This window comes from Purpureocillium takamizusanense, chromosome 1 (genome assembly GCF_022605165.1).
Source record: "Purpureocillium takamizusanense chromosome 1, complete sequence".
Taxonomy (NCBI): domain Eukaryota; kingdom Fungi; phylum Ascomycota; class Sordariomycetes; order Hypocreales; family Ophiocordycipitaceae; genus Purpureocillium; species Purpureocillium takamizusanense.
The window spans coordinates 5,206,208-5,218,825 of NC_063068.1; the positions used below are offsets into that span (position 1 = coordinate 5,206,208).

The window sequence follows — 12,618 nt, forward strand, 5'->3', positions numbered from 1 at the left end:
GCAAAGGTGAGGGAGGTGAGGTCGTGTTCGCTTCGATAGGTACCTACACAGTACCGTGCCACTAACCCACCTGCACCACCAGTCCACTGCAGAGGTCTCTCTTCCTTGGTGGAGGCTGGGTCAGGTCACCCCCGCGCGCGGGCGCTCACCAGACGGGCCCCCAGCCAGCGAGTCAGCGGCGCTACCCGACTGCGCTGCATCCAGCACCATCGTAGCTACCAGGTACTACCAAGGTAGGTTGTATGTAGATGGCTAAAGCTCCGGTACACGGGGGCCAGCACCACCAGCGCAGCACCCGCGCCCAAGCTCCATCCATCCAGTCCTCAATGTGCCCCCCCGCCAGCAGTGGATGGTTGGGAAGCAAGGCCAGGTGCGAAATACCGGCAACCAACCTGCCTGTAGTATGTGCGTAGGTACCTTAGTACCTGCTCCGTCTGTACTACACCCCCCTCCAGAGTAAAGCTCCTAGTGCTAACAGTACAGGTACAGTACCTTGGCTTACTTGACCTGTCCGGTCTGGTGCTCGTCCGGCCCCGTGGCCCATCAAAGGGCACGCAGGCAAGCAGGCAGGCAGGCCGAGCAGGCAGGCAGGGCAGCCCAGGGTTTGCCCGCCGCATGCCGCCGGCCACCCACCCCCCCTCTCTCTCCCGCCCCCGTCTCCGTTCGACCAGGCCCTCTCGTCCGTCTCCTTTCTCATCCCATCTCTCTTCCATCACAGCATCCATTCGTACATACTATTTTCTAGCCCTGTGTCGAGGCCAACGATGCTGCTCCCGCCGCATCTCGCCTAACGCTCGTTTCTACCCAACCGTGTTGCTTGACCAAGAGGCTTGGACCGGCGTCCGTGCTGTGCTCGTCTCGCTGTAGTCGACCGGCATCCGCTGCCCGCCCACCCGCCAGCCTAGGACAGGACGCAGACCGTTGTACGTACCTACTTCGGCTGCAGCACAGTCAGTCAGTACACGTACGTGCTCGTACCGCTGGCCTCGTCGGTTTCACCCCCTCGTTTGCCCACTCTCTCGCTCGCTCGCTCGACCTTCTCGCCCGTCGAGCCCCATCCGGTACCTCCACTCGTCATCGTCGTTTCTCCCCTTGAAGCAGTGCCTAGCTGTCGGGCTGCCCGCCGTTTCCTTCGCTTGCTCCGCTCCGTTTCTGCTCCTCTCTCTCTCTCTCTCTCTCTCTCGCTCTGCGGCGGCCAGATCACCAGCGGCCACGACCACAGCCACGACCACCCAACAACCACAACCACGACGAGGCACGAACTGAGCTGAGCCCGACACCGATTGTCCCCTGCTCTGCTCGCCTGCGGTCCGGTCCTCAGCCCGACCGCCATCGCTCGTGTCACCCCTGCATCGCTTTTCTTTTGGAGATTATTGTGAGTGCGTCCAACTAAGAGCGTGCCCCATTCCTTTCTCTCCCGCCAGCGACTGCATGCCTGCCACGTCCGGCCAACCGCCAGGTTTCAGGTTTCACAGCCAGGCCAAAGCAAATCGCTTCCGTCGCTGCTCAACCCATTTGCATTCCCGTCATTACAAGCGGCTCATTGTTAACGTCCTTTGCCTGCAGACTGTGCCTTGCTAGCGTCTTGTCTCTTGCTTCCCGCCTCAGGCCCAAGCCGCCCACCCCCCCGACCCGACCGGTCCGACGACGGCTCGCTCGCCGCTTCTGCCTGTCCGTCATTGCACAACCGCCGCCAGCACCTCGTATCGCCCCTCAGCGGCCGTGCCTCGCAAGCACGGAACAACAGTCCACTCTCGGCACGGCAACACCTACGCGAAACCGACACAACACTCGTCCTCTTCCCATCTCGCATCTCGGACCACACGAACGCCTGGCCCTGCCACGCTCGACAGGCGGTCTACATGCCTAGATTCTCGGTCGCCTTTTCCCGGCGCAAGTCCGCCGCCGACGAGTTCGAGCATGTGCCCATAACGACACCCGAGCAGCACTCGTTTCGCGTCATCGAGCGGAAGGATGTTGCCAACAACCGGACCTTTGACGGCGGAGCCAAGATGGCCCGCGCCTCGGCCAATGTGACCCCGAAGCCCAATTTCCTGGAACTCAACGGCGAGGATAACATGTTTGCTGACCTAAAGACGAATCGGTAAGTCGCCAATGTCCACCTTGCCTGCCTCGCACACCGAGCAATGGTTTTGCTGACGCAACCCCCCGTGGCAGTGGTAGCGGCCTTTCCAACACGACGAATGCCACGTCGACCGATAATTCTTCTCGCCACAGCAACGCGTCGACGGCCCCTTCGTCGACGGACTTTGCTGGTGGCAGCGGGAACGACGACTACCGCCACACTGCGAAGCCTCCCCCGCTGCAGCGGCCACCGCAGTCACAGCCCCAAGAGTCTCCAGGCCGTGGGAGCCTCAAGTCCAGTTTTCTGGACCGAGCCACCCGCACCTTTTCCTTCGGCGGACAAAAGAAGCACACGATTCCCCCACCCAAGGAGTCGTCGCCTATCCCTGACGTGCCCCCGATACTCACCTTTCAGAGCGGGGAGGACGCCGGAAATAGGTCACGGGGCCTGACGGCGTCGTCGGTGAGTACAGCAACGCCAACTCCACAGGAACAATCTGGACTGGATTTGGGAGCGGACTTCGGCTCTATGATGCCCTCTTTTGACAAAAGGGCAAGCATGGCAACCTTGAAAAATGACGCTTTCATCGAGCCCCGATCCCTTACAGGAATTCGACACCTGCAGCCAGCCCCAATGAGCCCAGACAGTTTCCAGCCGTCGGAGCCGCTGTTGAGCGGCCAGAGCAGCACGAGTGAGTCGGACACGGCGCGCAACGCCTACGATACGCCGCCGCCGCCTGTGCCTCGCCACCAGACTCCCGGCTCCTTCAAATATGCGAACCGCACTTCGGATGTGGTGGAAGACGAAGACGCTAAGCTTCTTAGAGATTCTGTCACGGCGATGAAGTCTTTGGCGGCGGAAGAAGGGCAGCGAAACGAACCCCGCGAACCCCAGACTTATCGGTACAGGCGTGAGGATGACACGTTCGCTGCGCCCCAGCATCGCACCATCGCCTCTACATTCAACAAGGAGGAAAACATGTTCGAGGGAAGCGCGTCTCGGTTTTCTCGGCCGTCTCAACCGTATACTCCTCGGTCAGCCAGTAACAGGCCACCACAGAACAAGGTCATGACTCCCGCAGAATTTGAAAAGTACCGACAGGACAAGGAACGAAGCTCAAACGACAAGGCGGCTGTCTCCGCCGCAAAGGAGGCGGATGAGGAAGACGAGATTAACTACGATGACGACGACGACGAGCAGGAAAAGTCGAAGCAACAGGCAAAGCAGCGGAGGAAGCAAGAGGCACACATGGCTGTCTATCGGCAGCAGATGATGAAGGTCACAGGGGAGCCAACTCCAAGCACGCCGATTCAGCGGACCGGACGTCCGGGCCTGCTCCCATCGTCGAGCGCGCCACAGCTCAGCCAGATGAAGGCGCCCTCGCCGGACCCAGCCATTGGGGCATCCGATGAGGATGATGACGAAGACGTGCCTCTTGGCATTCTTCAAGCTCATGGGTTCCCGACCAGGAACCGGCCGCCAACGAGGCTGAGCCAGATGCCTTCGAACTCCCACCTGCGCTCGTCGTCCCAGGGACCGCCCCCCGGCCGTCCGGCGTCTGTCGTGACAGACTCTCGTCGACACTCCGTCCTCCCCGCGTTTGCCAGGAACCTGCCACAGGATCCCTTTGTCGGGGCTAGCATCGTCAAGCCGGCCGTGAGAGAGTCGCTTGCGTTCGGAGGTGACGTGGGGCAGTCGCCCAGGCTGCAGGTGCCCAACGCTCCCGGCGGCCTCGTTGGCGTCATCGCGAGTGAGGAGCGATCGAGAGCCATGCGCCGGGGCAGCCCCAGCATCGACCCTCATCAGATGGCTGCCATGAACGGGCCTCAAGGTCCCGGTTTCGACCCGGTCGGCGGCATCCCCCCGCACATGATGTACAACGGCATGCCCCAGATGCCCCAGCCGATGCTCACGCCCGGCGACCAGGCGCAGATCCAGATGACGCAGCAGATGCAACAGTTCATGCAGATGCAGATGCAGTTTATGCAGATGATGGCGGTAAATCAGAATGGTGGGGGGCCCCCGATGCAGCCACCAATGCAGCAACACATGATGCAACCGGGGCAGCAGTTCGGCGGCCCGTTGCCGTACAACCAGTCCATGGTTGATCTACCGTCCCGACATTCGATGATGGCTGAGCCGATGCCAAACATGATGGAGCCGCGCCGCATGGATTACGGCATGCGGACGATGAGCATGGTGCAGCCCAGCTCCGCATCCTTCATGCAGCCACCACCGGCACGGCAGGGCGCTCCATCCATCCGCGGCTCCATGGCTGGATACACGCCCTCGATTGCCCCTTCGGAGCGCAGCAACATTGGCCTGCCTGGCCGCTACCGGCCGGTGTCGGTGGCCCCCGCATCGCCCGCCATGGACGAAGCCCCGAGGCCCGTGACAATGTCGGGGGGGCTTTCCAGCTGGAGCGACGACAAGAGCAAGTCGACCGTGAAGGCGGTCCCCAAGGAAGAGCAGAGTGCGGGAGGCGACGAAGACGACGACGAGCAGGGTTGGGAGGAGATGAGGGCCAAACGCGACAAGAAGCGGTCACAGTGGAAGAGCAAAAAGAGTTTCTTTGGCGACCTGGCACTGTGAGCCAGACTGACGGCTGGCCAAGACGCGTCGCGCCTGGTGGTGAAGGTTGAGTGGCTCATTGCTTGCATCATTGTCCATCTTTCTCCGTATCATTTACCCCTTTGAGTTCTCTCTCCTTTGTCGTCATTGGGCTTGTGTATTTTTTCTTGGGGATATCTGGCAGCCACGCCCGAGAATTTCGCCACCATCTCCAGCTAGATATCTGGTTTCGACTTTGGGCGTCAGCAGGCACATATTGCAATGGGAAACTTTGGTCGCCCCAGGATGGACCGCGCTCTGCGGACGATAGATAGACATGGCTATACGTGCTAATTGACTAATTGGATGATGTATGTCGGTCACTCACTGTGTCTCACTGTGCCGGCTGGAAGTGATACGTCGCCATTTGCCTTGAGTGGGTGCCGAATGAGGTGGATGGCGTCGAGATTCATTAACGTATGGACCATACGCGCATCCGTGTCTGGACCAAGCCGAGCCCACAAGAGGTAGCGACGTGCACGGGCAAAATGACGCCAGTAGATCTCGTTGCAGTCTTATTCAAAAGGAAATTATGTTTTGTCTGAGATTTCCCCTCTACTACTACTACTCTAGCCCTCAATCCTGCCACTCGCCCACTCCTTCCTCTTGACGCCCATCTCGACGGCGGCCAGGCCCCAGTCCTCGCCGTGGTTGTGGCCCTTGCCGTCGACGCCGGCGCGGGCCTTGGCCTGGTCGTCGTTGAGGACGGTGAGGACGCCGAAGATGACGGGGACGCCCGTGTCGAGCTGGACGCGCATTAGGCCCTGGGTGGTGGCGTCGGCAATGTACTCGAAGTGCATGGTCTCGCCCTTGATGAGCACGCCGATGGCGATGATGGCGTCAAAGGGGCCCGAGGCGGCGGCTCCCCCGGGTAGGGAGGAGGAGGTGGTGGTGGTCGAGGTCAGGTCGGCGGTGGAAGAGGCGAGGAGGTCGGTCGCAGAGGGGCCGGCGCCTGTGGAGGAGGATTGGATCTGCGAGGCGGAGAAGAGGCTGAAGGGCGTAGGGGAAGGTTTCAGCATATTATCTATCATATCATACGCAGGTATAGATAAGGGAGGAGCGCGAGGAGAAAGCGAAGGTCAAGTTGGGAAGAGGAGGGAGAGAGGCAGGCAAGGCAAGGCAAGGCAAGGCAGGAATCAGAGGCGGCACACGACGCACCGCTGGACGGCAAAGGGAAGCTCCCACGAGCCCGGGCAGGACTGCACGACGACGTTGGCGTCCTTGACGCCGCAGGCGAGGAGCTTGGCCTTTGCGCCGGCGACGAGGGGCTCGATGATGGTCGAGTTCCAGCGCGCGTGGACGATGGCGACGCGCAGGGCGGAGCCGTCGTGCTGCTGGGGGGTCGGGCCCTTGAGGGACATGATGGATGTGGCGGGCGGGCGGACGGGCGGGAACGGCTTTGCGCGGGGGTGTTGTTGATTTGTGGGAGGGGGGAGGTGGGAAGAAGAGGAGGAGGAGGAGGAGGAGCGGGCTGATAATCTTCAGCAATCCGTGGAATGGGAGGGAGGGAGGGACGCCGACGATGGCGGGGCTGGTTGACGAACGCGGCGGGGCAGCTGGCAGGTCCGAGTTCGACGCCTTCTTCGGGGTCCTGAGCTGGCTGGGCCCTGGCTGGAGGCTTCCTGAGGGAGAGCTATGGGCAGACGTCACTGGCTATTGATGCTCCACAGCACCCTTGGCCGGCCCAGCCAAAAGCCACGGGCCTCCTTGATTCAGGGTCCTCGATTACAATGGAAGGAACGCCGGTTCGCGCCTGTCTCATGAACGGCGTGACTTCCAGGTTGTCAGGAGCTCCCGAGATGTACTTTCCTTACACATTCGCTTAGTCTCGCGAGACTCCTCAGGCATCAATCAAGTAACTCAAGATGTGTTGGTGGCAGAAAGTCATCCTTGGCTTGCAGGCCTCCCTGTTAGCACTCCGCGGGTGTGCAAGCATTCATTCTTTGTTGCCAATCATTTCGAACAGCCGCAGCTTGTTACTATTCGGTTGCGTCTGGATGAGCGTATACCAGCTCACTTCACCGCGAGCTGCAACGTCTGTGTCATGGCCATTCTCCCCTTGCCGCAGGAGACCGTTCGCCTGCTCTCCTCCTCAGTGAAGCTCACGAGCCCTCGCGATGTTCTCAAGGAGCTTGTTGACAACGCCATCGATGCCGGCGCCACGTCGATTGACGTCGTCGTATCGCCCAACACACTCGACAGAATCGTGCTGCGGGACAACGGCCGCGGCGTCGACCTGGAAGACCTGGACCTGCTCGGGAGGAGGGGCCATACAAGCAAGCTGAGAAGCTTTGAGGAGCTTCGGAACAAGGGCGGCGAGACGCTTGGTTTCAGGGGCGACGCCCTGGCTAGTGTCAACTCCATCGCTACCGTGGCTATCACGACGAGGACGTCGGGAGAACCGGTGGCCACTCGCATCTGGTTGCGGCATGGTGTTGGCGGCGTCGTCGACAGAAAGCCGGTCTCTGCGCCTGTTGGATCGACCGTGCAAGCCACTGAGCTCTTCAAACCCCTACCGGCGCGGAGAGCTCTCCTCCTCAACAACACACATAAGACGCTTTCGGGGATGCGAGACCTTCTAAGCGCATATGTCATCGCTCGGCCATGCCTGAAAGTGTCGTTGAAGGTGGCCGGGCACGATGGCAGCCTCATGTCGTATGCACCCAAGACCTCGGCTTCTGTCAAAGAGGCCGCCCTTCAGCTGTTCGGCAAAGCGTCGGTTGCCAACTGCACGCCAGTCAGTCTTCACCATGAAGCCAGTGGCTTCGCGTTGGAAGCCTTCCTCCCGGATCGAGAATTCGACTTGACGGCGATGAAGAGCAAAGCAATATTCGTGTCGGTGGATCGGAGACCTTTATCATCTTATGGAGAGCTGCCAAAACTGCTGTACAAGCAGCTCAAGTCACATATTTTGAGATTTTTGCCTGGAAGTTCGCCAATGCTATTCATGCAGCTGAACATCACCTGTCCCCAGGGAAGTTACGACGTGAACGGTTCCTCGTTGAAGGACGAGGTGCAGTTCGCCAACCAACAAGAAGTGTTGGAGCGCTTTGAGGAATTGTGCTGGTCAGTGTACGGCGTCAGAAAGTCACCCGACGGAGGAGAGAGTCAGACAGTGGCTGCCTCACCGGTGCGGATCTCAACAAGGTGATTTCATCCTCCACAACTAGATTCAGTGCCACGGCTTACTGGCTACGTAGCGTCGACGATGATGAAGGAAATAAATACTTGGACAATCTGACACCTCTAGCAGACTGTGATGTGTTAGAAATGTATGAAGACATGGACATGGTCGAGATGCTGGAGCATTTGGATAGGCAAGCGAAGGCTGAAGCAACCTCGACCACATCTCTAATGGATACAGCTGAGGCGCCAAAAGAAACCGAAACCAACCAGATCGAAGCCGGAACAGGATCCGGAAAGACGATTGCAAAGATGAGAACAGTTTTCAGCGTTGACATGTCTCGCAGGGACAGTAACACAACCGACGATGCCGCGCTGGCTGATGTGGTTGATGTGACCCTTCCAACACCACTATTGAAGCAACCCTCATGCGACCGCGCGTCGGCCCATAACAGCGGCCGCGAAGATATACGCCGGTACTTTCAAAGGAACTCAGACCAGTCATTCCGGATTGCTTGTGATGAAAGCGCAGCTGGGCCGGCGCCAGCGGAAGCGAAGTCACCTCGCTTGTCAGGGCCGCACGACTCGACAATCAGACAACCTCTGCAACCCCTGACGCAATCAACACTGAACTGGATGCAGAGCGAATTGGACGCACAGCAAGATCCTACCGAGGCTGACACTGGCGAATACCGTCCCCAAATGGGGCATCAAACAGAGTTTGGTGCGATTGTTTCAGCGAGACTGAATATGTCCGACTCGGACGAGCTTGGAGAGGGAATTGGGCGCGAGACTCCGCCAAGCAGTCCCAATATCCGGCCTCAGCCCTCTAACTTCCGCTCGATCGTGGACAGTACTCCATCTTCTCAACGGCCGGCAAGGCTCGGCATGTTGCTGACGCCGCCTTCTGATATTGGACGAGGGGGACGTGAAAGCCGTCGCAACCCTCCATTCAGGTCCCATGCACGGCATGGTGTATCTGCGCCAAGACCGCATGATGCCCGGCGGAGCGGCATGTCGAGATTGGGAGGCCGCTGGGAGGCCCAGTCCCCTCCTTCGCTCACTCTCGCCACGTTGGCAGAGAGGATGGAGCATACGCTGGCCAACGGTCACATATTCGCACATGGAGCGCCTAAGAGGCCAGACATTGCGACCAGCCTCCTGAGTTTCATTGGAAACAACATCCCGCCAGTGTCTACCCAAGGTTAGGGGCCTGTAAGTAGTGATCGTGGGCATACCGGGCGACAGGATCACCCGCGGGAGGCCAGCCAATCTGGGCATGCACCTGTCGACGAAGCTCCAGCAGGCGCTTCGGAATCTGGCGCGGTCTACACCCACCTAAGACAGACACTTCTCATGAAAACGCCGGAGCCTATGGCAGAGTCGCGGTCACATAGCCTCTCGCGAGAGGTTGTCGAGAAAGAAAGCCCGGAGCATAGCAACGATAGCCCCGTAATGCGGAGGAGCTCGGAAAGTGCGGAGGATCGTGATCCCCGGCGATATTTTATGCGTCGACAACGGTCCCAGGCGGCCCACGGGCATCCAAGAAGGTTTGTTTCCAGAAGGCTGCCTCTCGAAGCCGTGCCGCAAAACCAGGAGGTACACAGTATTGCGACAGCAATCGACACGTGCAGCATGGGCCTTGCTCGGCAACTCAACCTGATGGTTGAGGTGGACAAGTATGTCTGGGACGGGACGTTGACACGGGGGCTCCCTTTCGAGACCTTGGCCGAGGCACAACTTGTAGAGGAGCGACTACGTCTTGTAGTGGAGCTCTGGGCTACGAGGCGCGGGGAGGAAGCAGATGTTGAGTACACAATGCGGTCGCAGGCAAAGGGGAAGCGAGCTGCGTGATTAGTGATGGCCACGATGCATGGTGCCGCCTGCTCGAACAGGCCCGGACAAAAAGGATGATCTGGGGTTCGCTGTCATTGCTCGTCTAGCTGGTGCAACAAATATGGACTTATAGTTTTGATGGTGAAACAGACGTTTTTCGTTGCTCGAAAACGGGAGCAGGGCAGCGCGGGATGTCAATGTCTGCCCAGGTGGACGGGTGAATGAGTCCGTTTAGAGTTCACGGTCCAGCTATGCAAGGATGCGGGACGACGGGCGAACGGGGGCGCGTACGGCTTGGAGTCGCGAATATGCACAAAGTGGCCATGTGCTCGCGTGCCGCCGCAAAAGGAGGGAAGAGGGCGCGTCCGACGTACGACTGGAGCTGGAGAGGGAGGGAAGAAGGGGTGTCGTCGGATGGCGATAACGACCGCGAGCGAGCCCGAAAACAAAGGAACAGTACTTGCAAGCAGGACAACGAAACAAATAGGAAATCGACGTGCCAAGACAGAGCAGAGCAGAGCAAAGTAGGTCAGAGCAGAGAGGCTGATGGTGGTCGAGCGAGCGGGAGAGCAAGTGAGAGAGAGAGACGGAGATGAGGGCCAACGGCGCAGCTCGTGACAGGGCGTCCGGACAAAGTACAGCGAATCGGACCCTGAAGCGGCGGCTGGGCGGGAGGGCGGCCAGGCAAGGAAAGGCGAAGCGGCGGGTGCGTTGTCTTGTGGTGTGGTGTGGCGTGGTGTTGTGCGGTGTGGTGGACGCCAACAAAGTGAGGGTCTCTTCGTATCGGCCATGAGCTTGGGTTGGTGGTGGTAGTGGTCGTGATGAGGGTGTGGTACATGTAGGAACGCCGTCACTCACTAAAGGTGAGTAGGTACCGTAGTGTATGTACGAAGTATAGGTATGCTCGGGGGCTGCCGACTTTTTCTTCAATGACGAGAGAGATACGGGGTGATGCGAGGGGGGGAGCACTGCAGACGTGCTGTTATGCGCGTCCAGCGACAGCAACAGCAGCAGCAGCAGCAGGTTCTCAGCGGATGAACCCCTTCTCACTTCAACTTTGGGCAATAAATTAAATTATATGCACGTCGATGCTCGAGAATCCTAGGCGATTGACGTTTCTTTGCATTGTCTCCGCGATTTCTCATCCTCACACTCACATTCACACTCCTGGACCGCTTTTTTCTCATCTGCCATGCCCCTTTGTGTGTGTTCATCCAAATTTTTTTCCGAGGGGGCGTCTTTGTCTTGCCTTGTTTCTCTTTTTCATTATCTTCTATTTTTTTCTGTGTCTCGCAGCCAGCCCGCAATCTGCAACACGGAACTGGCATTTGGCCGGCTTTCCGGGCGGGCGGGCGGTGTTGGCTGAAATTAGAAACCGGGTGAGACTCGTGGGGAGATAGATGGCCGGCACTGGAAAGGGGGGGGGGGGGGGGGGGGGACCGACAGAAGTGGCGTTTTTGGGGGGAGGGGAGTTTCGACGTGGGTAGAACGGGAGGGGAGGGGCGAAGAGCGGATTTAGATGTGTATATGCCCGTGATCATCAGTGATGTCTTAAAACTTATGGTATATATGTAGGAGGAAGCAAGAACAAGATATGTCGATGAATGTGCAGCATGTACTGGGCGGCGGAGAGCGGTTTGCGGCATACGTATTATGTGCAGGACAGCACTCTTTCTTTGGATGAAATGGATATTACTGTCACTACGTGCTTGGTACAGTGACTGCATTGCATGCAGGAGGAGAGGGTCGCAGCCGTCCACGTCAATCTCGTTCGGAGCTGGTGAGCGTCGGAGACGGATTTCACTGTGCCGGGGGGGACCCGGCACGCACGCAGACGCAGGAATACGATCCGGACGCGAGAGCTGCTGCCATTGCTGACGGCGGCGGGGTCCCCGTTACTCGATCCAGCCTTGCTCGAGGGCCTTCTTGGGGGGGGGGGGGACGCGATGACGAGGCCCTGCAGGGTCGAGGAAGGGCCTTGCCTGCAAGCACCCACTGGGTACAGCTTGTACTACTGTAGGTACGCCAACGCGTGCAAAGTTCGTAGCATGTCCAACCTCGAACACGCACCCAAGAGGGACACACACAGAGAGAGGGCCAGTCCCGGTCTCAGCGTTGGCGGCGTGCTGGATCGGGAAGGGACTGGCTGGCTGCCCAGATGGGGCAGACCCGGGGGAGGCCAGCTTTAGGCAGCACGACGACGACATCCCATCCATCATCTTCGGCCGGGTGAGGGACACAACGCGGGTGTGTGTGCGTGTGGTATATGTGTGTGATGTTGGCTGCTCCGGCAAACCGGTTGCGCGGGGTACATGTGCGACGGAGGGGCAGGAATGCGACCACGATCAAGCAAGATGTGGTGAACCTAATAAACTGGTGTTGCGCGCGACGACCCGGGGTTGGACAATGCTGATTAACGTCTGGTGGTTGCTATCGCGCGGTGCCGACAACGATGACTACGACGATCACGGCGGCGATGACGATGATGAAGAAGCAGGTGCTGATGGGGGGGGGGGGGGGGTTCCACCACCACCAACCACTCCCCGTCGTCTATAGCGGTAGTACCTAGTAGTCATGTAGTTGACCGGAAACTCCATTCAGGGACGGTACCTAACTACAGTACGGGCGCCGGACCGGCTTTTCGGAGTCTCCATGCCACGTTGGCTGGTGGTGGTCCTCCGTCCGCAAGGGGCTCGCTGTTCAGGTGAGGCACAGCAGGGGGTCAGGCTGACGGAGCGGACGGACGGACGGACGGACGGACGGATAGACGCGGTGTGGCCTGTTGCGCGCGCTGTTCCGTCTCGGCGGGATGGGCCAAGCATGTAAGAGGCACGAAGTCGTACGTAGGTAGTATGTAGGTATCTTTGTCAGGCTCGGCGTCGCCCAGTTTGGGTCGCTGGCGGTCCGACGCGGAACTTGAACCTTTGGAACCTCGTCATACGTGCAGCCTCTTTGGTACTTTA

At 59.3% G+C, this 12,618-nt stretch overlaps 3 protein-coding genes across 4 annotated transcripts; 2 read left to right on the top strand and 1 right to left on the bottom strand.

Annotated features, from left to right (window-relative positions):
- Positions 1 to 706: 706 nt before the first annotated feature.
- Positions 707 to 5,008, top strand: JDV02_001588 (uncharacterized protein). Its single transcript, XM_047982528.1, has 2 exons — positions 707 to 2,104; positions 2,179 to 5,008. The coding sequence occupies exons 1-2, from the start codon at positions 1,863 to 1,865 to the stop codon at positions 4,676 to 4,678; spliced, it is 2,742 nt and encodes a 913-aa protein (XP_047838494.1). The 5' UTR covers positions 707 to 1,862; the 3' UTR covers positions 4,679 to 5,008.
- A 181-nt stretch (positions 5,009 to 5,189) lies between these two features.
- RIB4 (6,7-dimethyl-8-ribityllumazine synthase) lies at positions 5,190 to 6,227 on the bottom strand. Of its 2 annotated transcripts, XM_047982529.1 has the most exons (2): positions 5,855 to 6,227; positions 5,190 to 5,686 (listed from the first exon to the last, which is right to left on the bottom strand). In XM_047982529.1, exons 1-2 carry the CDS (start codon positions 6,055 to 6,057, stop codon positions 5,266 to 5,268), a joined length of 624 nt encoding a protein of 207 aa, XP_047838495.1. In that variant the 5' UTR covers positions 6,058 to 6,227; the 3' UTR covers positions 5,190 to 5,265. The 2 variants fall into 2 exon arrangements, with proteins under 2 accessions (XP_047838495.1, XP_047838496.1); XM_047982530.1 differs by having other exon boundaries at positions 5,190 to 6,227.
- A 503-nt stretch (positions 6,228 to 6,730) lies between these two features.
- Positions 6,731 to 7,847, top strand: JDV02_001590 (uncharacterized protein; the record flags this gene model as incomplete). Its single annotated transcript, XM_047982531.1, has 1 exon — positions 6,731 to 7,847. The coding sequence occupies exon 1, from the start codon at positions 6,741 to 6,743 to the stop codon at positions 7,845 to 7,847; it is 1,107 nt and encodes a 368-aa protein (XP_047838497.1). The 5' UTR covers positions 6,731 to 6,740.
- Between the last annotated feature and the right edge of the window lie 4,771 nt (positions 7,848 to 12,618).

Excerpts from the sequence above, each read along its gene's own strand:
- JDV02_001588 (XM_047982528.1), top strand. The coding sequence starts at position 1,863 with ATGCCTAGATTCTCGGTCGCCTTTTCCCGGCGCAAGTCCGCCGCCGAC. Across the intron at positions 2,105-2,178 it reads GCTGACCTAAAGACGAATCG|TGGTAGCGGCCTTTCCAACA; the intron begins GTAAGTCGCCAA and ends CCCCCGTGGCAG.
- RIB4 (XM_047982529.1), bottom strand. The coding sequence starts at position 6,057 with ATGTCCCTCAAGGGCCCGACCCCCCAGCAGCACGACGGCTCCGCCCTG. Across the intron at positions 5,687-5,854 it reads CTTCCCTTTGCCGTCCAGCG|CCTCTTCTCCGCCTCGCAGA; the intron begins GTGCGTCGTGTG and ends TACGCCCTTCAG.